Raw genomic sequence first — 13818 nt, 5'->3', positions numbered from 1 at the left:
TAGTAAGTGTTAAGTGTCTGAGGCTGGATTTGAACTCAGGTACTCCTGACTCCAGGGCCAGTGCTCTATCCACTGCGCTACCTAGCTGCCCCGAGATTCATTGTCAATATATTAAAGTTCTTGATCACTCTGGGAAAGAGGCACCATTAAGGGCCCTTCTCTGATGAAAACCCTGGAAAATGGAGGTGAGCATAGCAGTAGTGACCAGCTAGCTCAATCATGTGAATCTACGAGGTGGATTGAGTTGGGATTCTTCTCTTAGGTATATGCTTCTGAGATAACTGGAGTAATCATATTCCTCTGCTTTCCACATTTTTGTCTTCTGGTCATATTCAAGTGTTAAGTTGACCAAGCAGGACCTATTTTGTGTTCCAGTCAGCCTCCCATGCTTTTCTCTCTATTAGAATAGAGCTAATGAGGAAAAGAGAACTCCTAGCAACAAAGGGAAAGGATAGCTGCCCAACTAGAGGAAAGATCTGGAAGCCTGTCAGTGGTGACGTGTCTGTGACTGCTTCTCTGCCCTAGGCTGCCCTTCATTTGGCTCTCTCTGGCCCAGATGTGCCAACCTGTCTTTGCTCAAGAAGGGGTAAAGCGCAAAAGCAGAAGCAGGGATGTGGAACCAGAGTGGTCAGAATGGGGGGTGTGTGTGTGTGTGTGTGTGTGTGTGTGTGTGTGTGTGTGTGTGTGTATGGCATGCAGGTCAGCACAGAGCTCTGGAAGACCAAACTCTTCCTTGTCAGCAAATGGATTATTTAGGTCCAGAAGAAATATAAAAAAGATGAGATGAAAGAGGAAACCAAATATATAGGAAACCAAAAACAAAGAAAGACAAGGAGGGGAAGACAGGGAATAGTTAGAGATGAAGAGAAGACAAGATTGAGAAGAGAGGGTGAGAAACTGTGAACATATATCGTTTAGCTCTTCTCATGTCAAAAAGCTGTTAAGTCAGTGTTTCTCAGCCAAGAGTCTTTGTTTGTTTTTATTCTTAATTTTTTCAGTAACAAAAGACACAGAACAGATCTTAATTTGACGCATTTCCAAAAAGTGCATTCTGCCCGTCCTGCCACTTCTTGGAATGTGGAGTTATAGGGCAAGAGGAAGTGAAAATGAAATGGAAAGAATCATCTAAAAAATATAAACAGCCTCTTTGAAAGAAAGATGATGGTAAAATTTTAGGGTCCCAGGTGCCATGGGGACAGGGCTGCTTGGCTTCTGGGTACAGAAGCCCAGAGGTCCCTGACCCTCTTGACTATAGTCAAGCTTGTTGATTTCTCATTTCCAGCCACTAGAAAAAATCCTCATCAATGTTATCCCCACCTCCTTAACCCCCTGTTCAGCTGGCAAGGTTGTCTTGAACATCCCCAAAACATGGGATTTTTATCTCAAGGAATCATCATTTTGAGAATGAATCATGACTAAGGAGAGGCCAAGTCTCAAAGTGCTTACTTCCCTCTGGCTCCTTGGAGCCCAGGCCAGGATCTGGGGTGGGGTAGGGTACCAGTGTATGTAATCCGGGGATTCCTGAATGATCAGTAGGGTGACAGGATACTTTGAAACTAACTGATAATGTGACACCATGAGATGGATATGAGGTGTACCGGAGCACAAGGGGGGAGGGTGCATTTGGCTGGTGTGAGGCTTTCTGGGACAGCAGTCTATGGGGCTTAACTACCACCCACCCTGGAATGGTTTTCATTGGGCAGCTTCCCTATGTCCTCCAGCCTTAGGATGGGAAGCAAAGAGCACAGCTATATTCCGTCCATGTGCTCTCCCAGCTCCCTAGAGCCTGCATCATGGAGTCCCTGAGAAACAGGCAGCAGGAAATAGGAAGCTGACTGGCACCAACATAATACCTTATATATTGGGCAGCACTAGGAGACAGAAAGTCCCACAGAGTCGGGAGAACTTTCTTTTCTTCCATTGGCTGAAAGGTTTACTGTGTCCCTTAGCTGACCCCGTAACTTTGGTGGTAGGAGCACAGGTCCCATTCCCCTTTCCCCAGGGGTAGTTGACACCATGCGCAAGGGACAGAGGTAAGAGTCTAAACCTTCAGGAGGTCTTTGCTTTCTCCTAGTTTTCCGAACAGGAATTCCACTTGGATTTGCAAATATGTCCACAAGGGAAATTGGGGAAGACCTGAAGGAAGCAGCATATGCTGGGACGTGACTCTTTGTGTGTACTTGTTAATTTGTCACATCGCTGTTCTCAGACCCAGAAGCGGGACTAATTCTTGGCTCTGAGAGGTTCCATAGTTAGTTGTTCACTGCATTGAGAATTCTTCTGGTACTGGGAAAGAGCCTTCTCCAACCTAAATAGGACGTCATCTTCTTTGGGTCTTTAGATCTACAGCCTATCCTCTATCTGCCCTGCAGTCCACCCACCCGCTCTGCCTTCTTTCCTGTATTCCTCACCTCCACCCCTATGGGCTCTCCATTGCTCACTGCCTGGGAGGGGTTTGACTGCTAGAGTTTGGGAGCCAGAAGGAACTGATGGAGGTGGCAGCTCAGACGTAGTTGGCAGTGCCCTGGTGAGCGTTGATCCTCTGCATGTGGCAGGAATGGCAGAGCAAGTGTCCATCCAGGGGGAAGCAGCAGCAGCCCTCCTCATCACTCAGCTGCATTCGACAGTCCTTTGGAACAAGAGCATAGATCACATCTAGTACAGGACTACTACAGGTGCGTTCAGAACAATCTGACCATAGCTTCCAATCTCTAATTCCCCAGTGGATGGGTTTGCCAGGAAACTTCCTCAAGGACATAAAGAGTCGATGCTCCAGCTGGACACCAGGTGTCACTGCTGCAGCAGAAATGCTAGGATAGGCCGTCTCCCTGGAGCCCCTATTGCCCCAGAAGGGAGCCAGGTCAGAAAAACAAGAAAGAAGCCTGAGCATTCGGGGTCTGAAGAGTGGTAGCAGTGAGCTTACCTGGCTTTCAGCATTGTGGAGGAGAAAGAACCTGACCTCGGGAGTCAGAAGACCTGAGCTCCCGTTCAAGCTCTGTAAAATGGGCACTCAGTAATTATACATATTCTACCTATCTCACAGGTTACTTGTGAGGGAAGTACTTTTAGGCTTTCTAAGTACCATGTAAATGTGAGCAGTTATTATCATCTCCCTCATAAGTGCAAGTTCACTCTAGAGAGTTTAACCCCAAGTCATCTCGCTGTTTCCCCAGCCCTACACACTCACCTCACAGTGATAGCACTCAAAATGGTAATCTCGGTCCATGGATATGACCCTCACTATCTCCTCACAGCCCTGAAACAAAAGGCAAAACTCACCAACCATAGGGGTAGGAATGAGGGCATTACAGCTCACCCACAAACACATACACACACACACCCCCCCCCCCGACTGCGAGGTCACAGAAATACCCCCTGCCGCCACTGCCACTGGGAGGTGAAACATACCTTTTGGTGGATCCCGCAAACCCCCCCCCCCACCCCAGCTAAGCGCCAGCTGGCTTCACTTCTGTGGCCCTACTGCTATTGTCCCTCTAGAAGCTAAGGGGTCTCCTCTCTCAAACAGTGCTGCCTTGTACATCAGTGGGTAGGAGGGAGCAGGGGAAGGGCAAGGAAGAAGGGGGTTGAGCTTGATCAAAGAAAGTAGCCTTAGCCCAAAGGAGAGGGACAGGAGACAAGCCCTGCCCAGGGAACAGTAAGATCTGCTGGGCTCTGATTTCTAGACCAGCTTCCTTGCTTAGGACCTCAGTTCTTTCTCCAGCACATTCCATCTAATATGTGAATTTGAGGATGCTCTCCTAGCTACTGGGAGCCTTCTTCCTGAACCTCCTAGCAGCCTTCTTCCTGAACCTACTTAACTGTGGTCAGATCAAAGGTTCTGCGATGTATTCCCTAAGGTGCGGGGAGAGGGCTTGTTGAAAACAAAGTTTCTGAGGAGGAAAACATTTCCAGGTGACCGTTTTGTGCTTTGTAATGTGAAATGCAGAGCCAGACCGGAATCAGCAGGTCTTTCTTAAACATCGGCATCAGCTCTATCTACTTGCTCCACATAAACCCAGGCATACTGACCTCTGATGGGAGGATGGGCTGGCCACAAGCAGCACATTTGGGGGCATAATTTCTGGAAGAGAGAAGGGAGAGGGCAAGTTCAAACTGGGAGCACATCTTGGGCCTCAGAGAACCAGTCCTATCTCAGGTCCCAGTTCTGTCTCCCCCAGCCTCCCAGGCAGAACTCACTTGTGGTAGTCAGTGACACAGTACACCTGGTTGGAGAAGTCCACAGTGAAAGGTACGCCATCCAAACACTTGTTGCAGACAATGCAGCGGAAGCAGCCTGGGTGATAAGACTTCCCCATTGCCTGAAGGATCTGACTCAGTAGTGGGAGGAGGGGAAAGGAGTGTTATGAGTGTGGATGTGAGCCCAGAGTTTTGTACCATCCCACCCTACCAGGTACCAACTTCCAGCAGGCCAAAGTCTTCAACAGCCTTCTCCTCCCGTTCTCCCTAACCCAGCCTTCTCCTTCTCTCCTGTTTGTTCCAATAAGCATTTGTTAAAGGTCAGCACAGTCTTACACACACACACACACACAGTAAAGCACAGTGGAGGATCCAAGAGAATATGAAGTTTAAATGGGACCCTTATAAACCACCAGATTCAACAGGCTCATTTTACGGGTAGAAGAAACTAAGGCTTAGAAAGATTCATTCAGTAACTTGTACAAGGTCCCAAAAGTCTCCCGATTCTCACCCTAGTGTACTTTTTTCATTATACTGCAGGCAAAGAAATGGTTCTTAAGCTTCTTCCTTGAAAATACAACTGTTTTACCTGTATTTGTGTCTTATACCAATACAAGATTTGTAATGTCAAGGAACTTTCCCAAGGCATCTGGCATAGCATTTTTGTACATTGTAGGTGCTTAATAAAAGTCTGCTGAGTGAATGACCTCAAAGAACTTATAATTAAAGTTTTCATACACACAAATGAAACCTTAAAGAACATTAGGCTATATGATTCTGTGGCAAAGACTCTAGTGCCACAGGAGCTTAGGGAAGGAAAGAAAAGATCGGCGTGAGTTGGGGTTAGAAAGGCTTCATGGGGGGCAGCTAGGTGGTGCAGTGGATAGAGCACCCGCCCTGGAGTCAGGAGTACCTGAGTTCAAATCCGGCCTCCGACACTTAACATTTACTAGCTGTGTGACCCTGGGCAAGTCACTTAACCCCATTGCCTCACTAAATAAAAAAAAGAAAGAAAGAAAGAAAAAGAAAAGGCTTCATGGAGGAAGGGTCTTGATTTACACTGAGAAAGATGGAGCTGGATATATGGGCTGGGGGAAGGAGGAGAGAAGAGGGGAAGATATGGCAGTTGGGAAAAAACTGGACCAGCAAAGATGAACATAATAGTATACATGTGCAGTACTAAAGAAGACAAGCCTAATGGAAGCAGATGTGCATGGTGAAGAGCAGGGAAAGATAAGATTAGATAGGTAAAGTCAGGTCATATCGTGGAGGAAATCTGAGTGCCACGCAACAGGAAGTTATAATAGGCTTTGGAGGATGGGAATGAAATAGGAATGACAGTTTTTAGAGCCACAAAGGACCTTAGGGGACATCTAGTTGAACCCCTTCATTCTGTTGACTTTTTTTTTTTTGGTGAGGCAACTGGGGTTAAGTGACTTGCCCAGGGTCACACAGCTAGTAAGTGTTAAGTGTCTGAGGTCAGATTTGAACTCAGGTCCTCCTGAATCCAGGGCCAGTGCTCTATCCACTGCGCCACCTAGCTGCCCCCCCTTCATTCTGTAGACAAGGAAATTGAGCAGTAGAAGAGGGGTTAAGTGGCTTGCCCCCAGTCACACAGGTACTAAGCATCAGTGCCAGGATTTGAACGTGGGCCCTTTGATTCCCAACCAGTATTCTTTCTATTATACCAAGGTGAATTACGGGAAGGTTTAGACCATCTGCCCCAAACCCTTTCCAAGTCATCCCGACTCTTCAGTCTCCCTTTGCCCTTGATTCTATCTTGCTTCCTCCTAACATTCCACCAGTAACAGCTCTCCAGTTAAATCTTCCTTACCTTCTCCAAGATCAAGTGACCACAGACACAACATTTTTCTGCTGCTTCCTGGAACCCTGAAAACTAGAAGGGTGGGAGGTGAGGAGAGGGAGAAAGAGAAAAGGTAGTCATCAAAATGAAAGTGAAGTGGCCAGAAGGTAAAAAGGGACTTAACAAAGGGGACCCTTTACATGCATAAAGTGGGGTTCAGTACTAAGTACAATGAACTAAAAAAAAAAATCAGTCCTTACTCACCAAATAATCCTCCTCACAGTAGACAGAGCCATTGACACTGTAGAAAGCTTTGCATCGAAGCGTCCTCCCTGGAGCCCAAAGAGAACAGAGGTAAGGGGGATTGTGAATCTACTATACAATCCCAACTTCCCTCAGCATGCAAGAGGCATTGAAGACTACCTCTTCAGGAAAGAAGCTCCTCCCAGAAAACATTATATCCTTCAGTCTTTTATTCCCTCCCCCATATCCCATAGCCCATAGCCCATGTATTTCATGATCTAGCTTTTAGTCACCTTGCCAGACTCAAGGTAAGCCGTCCTACCCAACTCCTAAAGCAACAAAAACATAATTATCCTGTCTCCTTCCATGAAATCCCACTCTGCCCTCATTCCACCTGTCCTCACCTATGCCCCCCCCCCCCCCCCCCCCGGTAGCCAGGTGGCATAGCTAAATACAGCAAAGGGCTTGAGTCAGAAAGACTTGAGTTCAAATCCAGCCTCAGACATTTACTAGCTGTGTGACTCTTGGCAAATCACTTAACCTTGTCTGCCTCAGTATCCTCACTGTAAAATGGGTTGTTATGAGGATCAAATAAGATAACGCTTATAAAGTGCTTAGCATAGTGCCTGGCATCTAGTAGGTGTTTAATAAATGCTTGTTGTTCCCTTCCTTTCATTGGCCAAGCCCCAGACTTCTCTACAAAACCTTTCTGAAATCTCTCCCAACCCTCATGTCAGGAAAGAGAGCTTTCTTCTTCTTCATGAGACATCATTATCATTATCATCACCATCATCAGATATTTTTTATAGTACCTATTGCATATTACACTGTGTTGGGAGTTGTGTAAAAAAGAATGACCAGAGAGTTTGCATTTCTGCTTATGTGAATAGCTTGGTCCTGTGCCTATATCTCCCCATAGCTCACTCCCTCCTGGGAATGAATCTAGGGAGGTTCTAGGGATACTGGAACCAGGACAAAATGCTTTAGCAGTAAAGCAGGCTGTGTTTCCTGATATCCTGGGCTGTGTCTTTGATCTCAGTCACCCCAAATTTCCCAACCATCAGGGACAGCCCGGAGATGCACCCTGAATGCTCCAATGATTTCCTTCAGTTCCATCAGCATCCCACAAGCTAGTGCAGAGTCTCAGTGATCTGGGGGGGTGGGTGGTGAGGAATGGGGGGCTGAGGGCTCAGGCAATTGAGAGGCCCTAAAGCAAGAATGGGCATATTTCCCACCTTTGCTATCTTCCCATTAGTGCTTCCATTCATAGCTCTGTTTGGGCAGTTTGTAAAAATGGATTTGAAAACTAAAGAGAGAAACAGAAGGGGGTGAGGGTGGGGGTGGGGTTTGGAGGCAAGAGTGCAAGCTGAAAGCAAGATACAGTCTGAAAAAGACAACAACTACTGAGAGTCAAATGGGGGAGGGAAGGGAGAAGAAGAAAGAGAAAAAAGAGAGGGAGTCAGAGCGTCAGACAGACAGAGATAGGAGATTAAAGGTTTAGCAAAGGAATCAGAATAGGAGACCAGCAGTGGAGGGGGTAGTGAGGGAGGGACAGGGGGAGTCAGTGCCGACAGGGAGCCCCTGCACAGCCTCCTGAGCTAACAGTGGGCATTCCTGTAGCGTGATGTCATCAGCTTGGCATGGCCCAGTGGCCTGCGCTCCAGAGAGGTGGCTGAACTCTGACCAGCCAAGAGAAAACCCCTCTCCCAGCTCCCCCACAGCTCCCCATTCCCTAGGCCCACCCCCCCTCCCCTTCCACATTCCTGTCTTTCACCGTCGCCCCAGGCAACTTGGCTGCCCAAGACTAAACCCCACCAAGTACAGGGCTGCAGGCCCGGACCCAAAGCTCAGAGCCCAGAGCCCAGAGCCCAGAGCCTTGGCTATGCAGACAGGGAACACAACAGAGAAAGAGGGAGGGAGGGAAGAAGAGAAAAGAAGACAGACATGAGAAAAGAGGGAAAAGAAAAAAAGGATGGCTGACCGAAGGAGAGGGGGCAACAGATCAATAGAGGAAGAAAGGGAAGGGGGTACAAGACTACCTGATGCAGTGAGAGAAGACAGAAAAAGAGAGGGAAATAAAGACACGTAGGCAAAGAAGGAAGGAAGATGGGAAACAAATAGTGCTAATACTTGGTGGGTGCCCAATAGCTTTCCACTGAGGAATTTAATGATCAAGAGCTCTCATGTTGCTCCAACCCTTGTACTACTGCCCCAGATGTTGCCATTGCTTCTCTCTGAGACCCTTGTACCTGCCCCCATCCATACTTATTTAGGGGAGGCCTTCACTCACCACAAGAGCAGCAGACAAAGCACTGGGTGTGGTACAGACTGTCCAGGGCCTGGCAGGCATTGCTTTGCCCATAGATGCCCTTGTTACACTTTATACATGTGCCTGTGAGAAGGGAAAAGAAAAGAAGTCACCACATCAGTAGCCTTCCTCTTCTGACCCTCAAATAACATTGCCTTCTCCCCTTTCCTCTACCCTGTTGGGCACAGGGAAAAGGCTTGAAAAAAGAGGCCAGAAAATGGTTTTACAGGTTTTTTCTTCCTTGTTGGAAGAGAGGGCAGAAAGTCCTGGATTTGCTGAGAAGCACAGCCAGCGGGCCTAAGACCGGTCACACATTCAATACATCACTTGGGTTTTGACATGCCCAGCCCTGGCTAAGCTTCAGGAGAAGAGAAGCAAAGACCAATATGTAAAACAATCCCAAACAATATGACAGCATATACAGTATATTATTGAATCCTAAACCACAGGGCATAGACAAGACGGAGAATTCCTAGAATTCAGAAGAGATGGAGCAGAAGTAATCAGGGAAGTCTTCATCAAGGATTTGGGGGCATGGACTCTCTCCTAATAGTTTATCTGGGCCTCAGTCGTGTCTGAGGTCCTTTCCAGGTCTAATATTCTACAATTCTTAAGGATGGGTAGAATTTTTTTGGATAGGGAGGAGGGCATGAAGAAGCATAGTGGTAGTGAGGTGGACAGTGAGACAAGTCTTTGTGGAGTAAAGAATGAGAATGAAGATTAGGAAGTGGTAGAAAATATGGTTGGATATAGGTAGGATGTGCCTAAGTTTACAGAGAGACCTTCCTGCCCGCCCCCCTTTTTTTGAGAGAAGGGGGCTGAATGTCTGCAAGTCTCCCAGGGACAGGGAAATATTACTATACTTCTTTCTCACCCATGTCCCCATCTCCATGCCAAGCCTATGTAAAGCCTAGGGCCCCCAGGTTCAGAGCCAGCCCCGTGAAGAGATCAGATTTGAATGGGACCAGGGCCTGTCCCTCCCCCTGTGGTGTGGCGCGCTCCTGCCCAAGCACAGCCTTGCGACCTGCAAGTTGAGGCCCATCCCAGCCCTCGCCCAGGGGCTTGGGAGCCTCGTGCTGCAGCTGTAGCAACTGATGGGCCTGGACCTGTTTTGCCTCCACCCTACAGCAGCTGGGCAAGGATACAGCTAGGGAAAAATGGGCCAGGACTCGCTATCGGGGAGAGGGGGGGCACTTACATAGCAGTGATCACACAAGGCATAAGGGGGGGATGGGGGAAAAGATATTAGGGGGTCCTCAGTGGGGGAAGTAGATCTAGTGCCCAGGGTACAGAGGTATGAGCCTCAGCCTCAGGGTTCTGAATACAACCGCCCTGGCAGGGAAGATCCATACCAGGAGAGCTATGCCTCACGGGGCCATGTGTCAGAGCCACCTCATCAGGAAGCCTTGGAAATTATGGGAAACCAGGGAGTGCGCTCAGGCATGTTCACCTCTCCTCCTCCACTGCATCACACTCCTAACCCCCCCCCACCTACTCCCCAGTCCTTTCCGACTGATCACATCCTTTCTGGATTCCTCCTTAATTTGCTGGGCATTAATGGTTTAAAGAAAGAGGCTGATTCTACCTAACATCCACCTTCCTTGGGCCCCAAAAGCAATGTTCCAAGAGGCCCTGCCAGGTGATTTCTGCCTGCCTGCCTGCTCTATCTGCTCTCTCCACCAAAAGATCAGGAATCAGATCCCCTGCTTTCCTCTCCCAGCCTCTGGCTTGGAGTGGGGGCCGGGGATGAACTCTGTAATGCCCTCTAAGCCAGCCTGGCTTCAAGTTATCCCTGGAACCCTACTCTTGAATATCCCTTTCCCCACTGTGGCGGTAGAACCCTCATAGTTCTAATGGGGGCCAAAGGGGATGGGGGGTGGGTGGGTCAATGATAATAGAAGCAGGTGAGAAAGAGAAAAAGAAGGCATTCACGGGACCAAGAATAAAACCTTTAACTAGAAAAATTGCTAGGGGACAAACCACCCAGTAGATAAGAATGCAGGCAAATCATATGCAAATTCAAGGATTCAACATCTCAATGTGATCTCTTTGCCTGGGTCTCACAAGTCTAGGCATTTGATTGCATGCTCTAACATTTTCTAATAGCATCCTCGGTGCTAGTATTTTTCTTAGCAGTTGATAAGCTCCTTGAAGTCAGGTCGCACACTACTGGGGTCTCCCTCAGCTGGGGAAAAGATAGTCTTCAATCAATGTGTATTTGCTGAATTAAATTGAGGAGGGAAAAACCTGGAGGAGATTAATGGGGGTTCCCTAAGCCCTTCGGAAGTCTAGGGGCTCAGCCCTAGGGATGGTGGTGGGAAGGCTGTATGGAGATGATCAAGCCTTCTGGCCTTTGGGTCCAGCCGCAAATGTAGATTAGTACCCAGGGTCACTGCCAAGCTGATTGTTGTTAGCAGTCACTCCAGGTCACTACCTCAGTGCTGATGGTGTAAATGTTCTAAGCATCAGTCCCTGTGGTTCTCTGATCTTGCCCTGACCTCTGGAAGGTGGGGACAGATTGGGGGTGGGGGAGTGTGTATGAAGCCGGGACAAGCCAGGTCTACTTACTAGTAAATGCTGGAAGTCTGAAAGCAGGCTAGGTGGGGTGGGGCAGGCACCTGGGTCCCCGTTCCCGCCCCAAGGCACTCCCTCTAGCTTCACTGGCTCCATTTCCCCGACGGGCCGCAAGGCGTGTGCGGAGGAAGGCACCCCCCTCCCAAACCGCCCCGCCTTGCGGGCACCTGGAGCGGGCCGGGCAGGAGCCAGCACGCAGTCTGCCCTCCCCACCCCCACCCCCCCTGCATTCCCCGCATTCCTGCGGGCGGAGACAGGGGATGGGGTGGGGGCAAGGCGGGCAGGCGCCTGCTCGGGCACGGCCGGGAAAAGGGGAAACAGGATGGGGGGGATGGGGGTGCTGCTGCTCTGTCTATCCCACTCCTGCCCTGTTCTTCTGAAACACCTCCAGCGGCCAAAAAAATTAGAGCAGTGACTCCTTTGGGGGTGGGGGTGAAGGACCCACGAGATGACTTGGGGACCTGAAGATGTGAAGAATTGGATATTCTGGTCCATCAGAAACTGTACCAAATGGGTAGAGGCCTCTGGCAATCACTGTCTGTCCAACTTAAATTCGTGGAGAGTCTTCCACACTCCACGGTGCTGGCCCTAGGGCACCGTATCCCTCCAGCCCCAGTCCTCCCTTCCCCACCCTCAACTCACCGAAGTAGTCCTCCTTAGACTCAAGTTCCCGGGCCCGACCCCGGCCTGCGTCTTGAGGGAAGGGGCTAGACGGCTCTTCAGGCCCCGAGGATTCTGTAGCGGAGGGTTCCCCGTGGGCGCCTGCTTCCCGCCCTCCGGTTCCCACAGCTAGCCGCAGCAAGGCTGCCAGCTCCTCTGGGTAGCGGACGCCTGCCGCGCAGTCCCCGTAGCCGGTCACAGAGTGTCGTCCAGGCTGCGCCCCTCGCCTTTCTAAGGGCCCAGTCGCTCCCATCCCAGCCCCAGCCAGGGCCCCGGGACTGCCCAGGGCTGGTGGGTACGAGTGACGGCTCTCTTGAGAGCCGAAACCCGTGGGCCGGTGAGCGCAAAGCCGGTCTAGGGCAGCATGGAAGTCGGGGTAGGCAGAGGGGACACCTCCCGGAGGAAAGCCTGTAGGAGCCCCAGCGAAGGGAGGGCCAAAGGGGCATGGCCCAGTGGGCAGGGGGCTTCCGTGGCGCTGGTCGTAGCCCATGCTGATGCCACTGGTTCGGTTGCTGCAGGGCCGACTGCCACCAGCACCGCAGCTCCCCGCCCCGTCCAGGAGCAGACTACCCCGGGGGCTAGACGGCTTGCTGGCATCGCTTGCGGAGCTGCTGGCGAAGCTAGAACGAGGGCTTAAGGCGGGGGCCAGTGTCTCCAGGCGCAAATCGGGGAGCAGCGATTGGGGTAGAGGCAAGGCCCGGGGCTGGGGCGCCCCGCCGGGGAAAGGAACTTCGTAGCGCGGTGCCTCAAAGGAGTAGCGTCGGATTCGCTCAGCCTCCAGGGGGCCCTGCTCACGGGCTGCTTCCAGTGGTTCATCCCCGGATTCTCCAAGAGTTCCCCGGGTCCCAGGCTTCCTGGGGCCCCCGGACCCGCTCAATCGCCCCTTCCCAGGAGCAGGGGTCCCATCAGACCCTGACCGGCTCGACTCCCCCTTTCTGCGGCCAAACTTGGCGCTGCCGGAGTCGGAGAGCTTCAGCTTTTCCAGTAGGCGGCTGGCTTTCTCTCCCAGTCGCTCCATGCCCTCGGGTCCGGGGCCTCGAGCCCCTTCCCAGCGCCGTCCCCGGGCTGTGTTCGGGCTGCTCCCCCTCTCCCTGGCCGCAGGAATCTAGACCCCTGGGAGCACTGGACGGGCACGGGGGCTCAGCTGGCGGCCCGGGTGCCCGGCGCCCAAGAGCCCACAGCATCCCCTAGGGAGAGGGGTACAGTTCCCCCACCCATCAGGGAATATACGGAGTTAGGGGGACCTAAGGCTGCAGCTGTTCTATCCAACAGTCTATCTGTTCATCCGTCTGCGGGCTGGCCCTGCCTCCCCCAGCTCCCGGATCCCTTTGGCCCCCGCCCCCCTAACTACCCCCCCCCACCTCAGCTTCCACACTTAAGCACCGACTCGAACTTCTCTCCTAAACTTTTGTCTGCCCAGCCGGACCTACTTTCATAGAAGGGCGGAGCGCGGTGTGCCTGTAGGAAGGGAAAAGAGGTGGGGGTATCCGCGCAGGAATCTTTGGTTCACCCTTTCTAAGGAAGGGAGACTGGGGTTAACTCTCTCTTCTGGGCATAGTGAAGTCTTTGATAGTGGAGACGGTAGAGGAATTGGAGACAAGTAATGAGTCGTTACTGCATCTCCTTAGACGCTGTAGAGAAAAGAGTGTACGGGGCCAGTGGGAGGACTCTTTGTCTGCAGTTGGAATGTGCGGAGGGGCACGATGGAAGCCAAGGATAAGGAGTGAAAGCGACTAGAGAGAGGCACGTCCTGCGCAAACATGGTCACTTTGTTCCCAGCGTGGAGACGGAGAGAGATGGAAAAACAAGAACTCACTGAACAGCTAGAGACAGAAATAGAGTGAAAAAAGGAAGGTAGAAACAGAAGAGCTCTCAGAGATACACGAAGGGAGGAATAAGAATCACAAGCAAGATGGACACAGATGTGAAAGAGGGAAATGGGAGTCTTCTCTAGAGGAAGAAAAAGGCCAGGTGAGGCAGAAATAGATATGCAGAAACGGGAATAAAGACCTATATAAGGCTAGAAAGGAGA

General features: G+C 50.8%; 1 protein-coding gene across 1 annotated transcript; it reads right to left on the bottom strand.

The window, feature by feature from the left end:
* Positions 1-963: 963 nt before the first annotated feature.
* On the bottom strand, positions 964-13085 carry AJUBA (ajuba LIM protein). The gene is made up of 8 exons (XM_043985800.1): positions 11769-13085; positions 8535-8636; positions 6266-6333; positions 6032-6094; positions 4198-4328; positions 4030-4081; positions 3188-3256; positions 964-2629 (listed from the first exon to the last, which is right to left on the bottom strand). Exons 1-8 carry the CDS (start codon positions 12802-12804, stop codon positions 2504-2506), a joined length of 1647 nt encoding a protein of 548 aa, XP_043841735.1. The 5' UTR covers positions 12805-13085; the 3' UTR covers positions 964-2503.
* Positions 13086-13818: the final 733 nt, after the last annotated feature.

Source organism: Dromiciops gliroides, chromosome 2 (assembly GCF_019393635.1).
Source record: "Dromiciops gliroides isolate mDroGli1 chromosome 2, mDroGli1.pri, whole genome shotgun sequence".
NCBI lineage: Eukaryota > Metazoa > Chordata > Mammalia > Microbiotheria > Microbiotheriidae > Dromiciops > Dromiciops gliroides.
Note: the sequence above shows the minus strand (reverse complement) of the source record. Positions and strands in the feature narration are given on the sequence as shown.

Excerpts from the sequence above, each read along its gene's own strand:
- AJUBA (XM_043985800.1), bottom strand. The coding sequence starts at position 12,804 with ATGGAGCGACTGGGAGAGAAAGCCAGCCGCCTACTGGAAAAGCTGAAG. Across the intron at positions 8,637-11,768 it reads GTCTAAGGAGGACTACTTCG|GCACATGTATAAAGTGTAAC; the intron begins GTGAGTTGAGGG and ends CCCTTCTCACAG. Across the intron at positions 6,334-8,534 it reads CTTTGTCTGCTGCTCTTGTG|GGAGGACGCTTCGATGCAAA; the intron begins GTGAGTGAAGGC and ends TTTGGGCTCCAG.